Here is a 1,950-nt window from a genome sequence, read left to right on the forward strand (position 1 = left end):
TTAGGGTTACTGTTAAAAATGAAAAATGGGGGAGAAGATATTGTGCAAATGCTTAAGGAAAAAAAGAAGTCCCAGATAGAAAGATTAGAAAGTAATTATTGAGAGAAGGCTCAAATTTTCTTAATCATGTTATGAAAAAAATAGGATTATAAGGCTATGACTAAAAATATTTAACTAAACACACAGAAACCCTTTGTCCTGTAACCATATGCACAGATAGATTTTGTTTCTAATCAAAACTCTCCCCTCCTCAGGGTTTTTCTCAGAGCAAGTCTAACATCTTTATTCCTCAAGCTGTAAATTAAGGGGTTCATCATGGGAACTACATTGGTGTAAAAGACAGAAGAGATTTTCCCTTCATCCATGGATACCGAAGATGGTCGGAGATACATAAAAGCACTTGATCCAAAGAACAAAGAAACAGCAATTACGTGGGAACTGCAGGTGCTGAAGGCTTTAGATCTTCCCTCCTTGGAGTTGATGCGGAGGATGGTGGTGAGGATGAGACCATAAGAGATAAAGATGGTGAGACTGGGTATGATAATATTTAGGCCTCCCACAATGAAAACTTCCATCTCAATGAGGTAGGTACTTGTGCAGGAGAGCTGCAGCAGAGGGTGGATGTCACACAAATAATGGTTGATAGTATTTGCATCACAAAAGGTCAGTCTCAGCATGCATCCAATAAGGGTAGTGGCATCAAAAAATGCCATTAGGTATGAACCAAGCACAAGACTGGAACACACTTTAGGGGACACAGCAATGTTATACAATAGTGGGTTACAGATGGCTACATAGCGGTCATAGGCCATGGATGTCAGCACATAGCATTCAGAAATGCCAAAAAAACTGAAAAAGTAAAGCTGAGTCATGCATCCCATATAGGAGATAATATTCTTCTTTGATATTATGTTGATCAGCATTTTGGGTGTAAACACAGAAGAATAACAAAGATCAATAAATGACAAGTTAAAGAGGAAAAAGTACATAGGGGTGTGCAGGTGGGAATTGAGCCCAATTAAAGTCATCATGCCCAAATTTCCCATCATTGTGATTATATACATTATTAGAAATAGGAAGAACAGGGGGAGTTGGAGATCTGGTTGGTCTGTTAATCCCACCAAAATGAACTGAGTCATAAAAGAGCCATTTCCAGGAGCCATTCTTCCCTAAGGGGATCTGTGAGCACAGGAAACAGGGGTTACACAGAGGAAAAACAGCTTTTCTTACAATATCTCCTTGAACAAGGAGTGTACATGCTGGGAATGACTGAGATTATCCCAACCTGGGCCCATAGACTTTCTATAAACTACCAGGAAAACGAGTGACATGAACTTTGCCTTATAAATTCTTGATAAACTAAGTAGCAAACCCATCAAAATTTAGCCTATGGAGTGAAGGGAACTGCAGCCATTTGCAAATATAACTGTTTGAAAATCAAAAGGATTAGGAAAAAGCAGTACGAACCAGGACAGAATTTTCCTTCTCTAATCTCACTCACTATTTCTTCTTTTGCTTGGACCCTCCCCTCACCAGTAAAATTGGATCCAGTAACCCCAAAAGTCTGCTTGCCTCCAATGCAGATAAGACTTTATGGGGTAGGAACCAACATGTTTGTTTCTGTTAGGGAACCAAGGTCTAGGTGAGGTTGAGTTACTCCACATGTCAAAGAGTTAGGCTATAAATGTAGAAAAATAATCATTCTCTCCATGGAGAGAAAACTTACTGACTGATAAGTAGCATCCCCTGTTCCACTTAATGATTATGATTCCCTGGTCTCACTTCAAACAGATTTCCCTGCAAGATTCATTCAAATATCAGGACAGCAATAATAGGAAAAAACTGTGATATATTAGGTGCTCAGTCTACCTCAAACAAGGAAAAAAACTGAATATAAGTGGAACTCAGAAACTCACCCTCCTTAAGCCAGAAAGCCCCAGCACTTTCCTC

General features: G+C 39.3%; 1 protein-coding gene across 1 annotated transcript; it reads right to left on the bottom strand.

Annotated features, from left to right (window-relative positions):
• Window positions 1-233: 233 nt before the first annotated feature.
• On the bottom strand, window positions 234-1,190 carry LOC100516283 (olfactory receptor 8B3-like). Its single transcript, XM_003129997.2, has one exon. The coding sequence runs from the start codon at window positions 1,161-1,163 to the stop codon at window positions 234-236; it is 930 nt and encodes a 309-aa protein (XP_003130045.2). The 5' UTR covers window positions 1,164-1,190.
• Between the last annotated feature and the right edge of the window lie 760 nt (window positions 1,191-1,950).

The sequence above is a fragment of the Sus scrofa genome, chromosome 9 (genome assembly GCF_054392235.1).
Source record: "Sus scrofa isolate SSC_HxYL_T2T_F1_AM1 chromosome 9, Sscrofa_HxYL_maternal_Yorkshire_Landrace_v2.0, whole genome shotgun sequence".
Lineage (NCBI taxonomy): Eukaryota > Metazoa > Chordata > Mammalia > Artiodactyla > Suidae > Sus > Sus scrofa.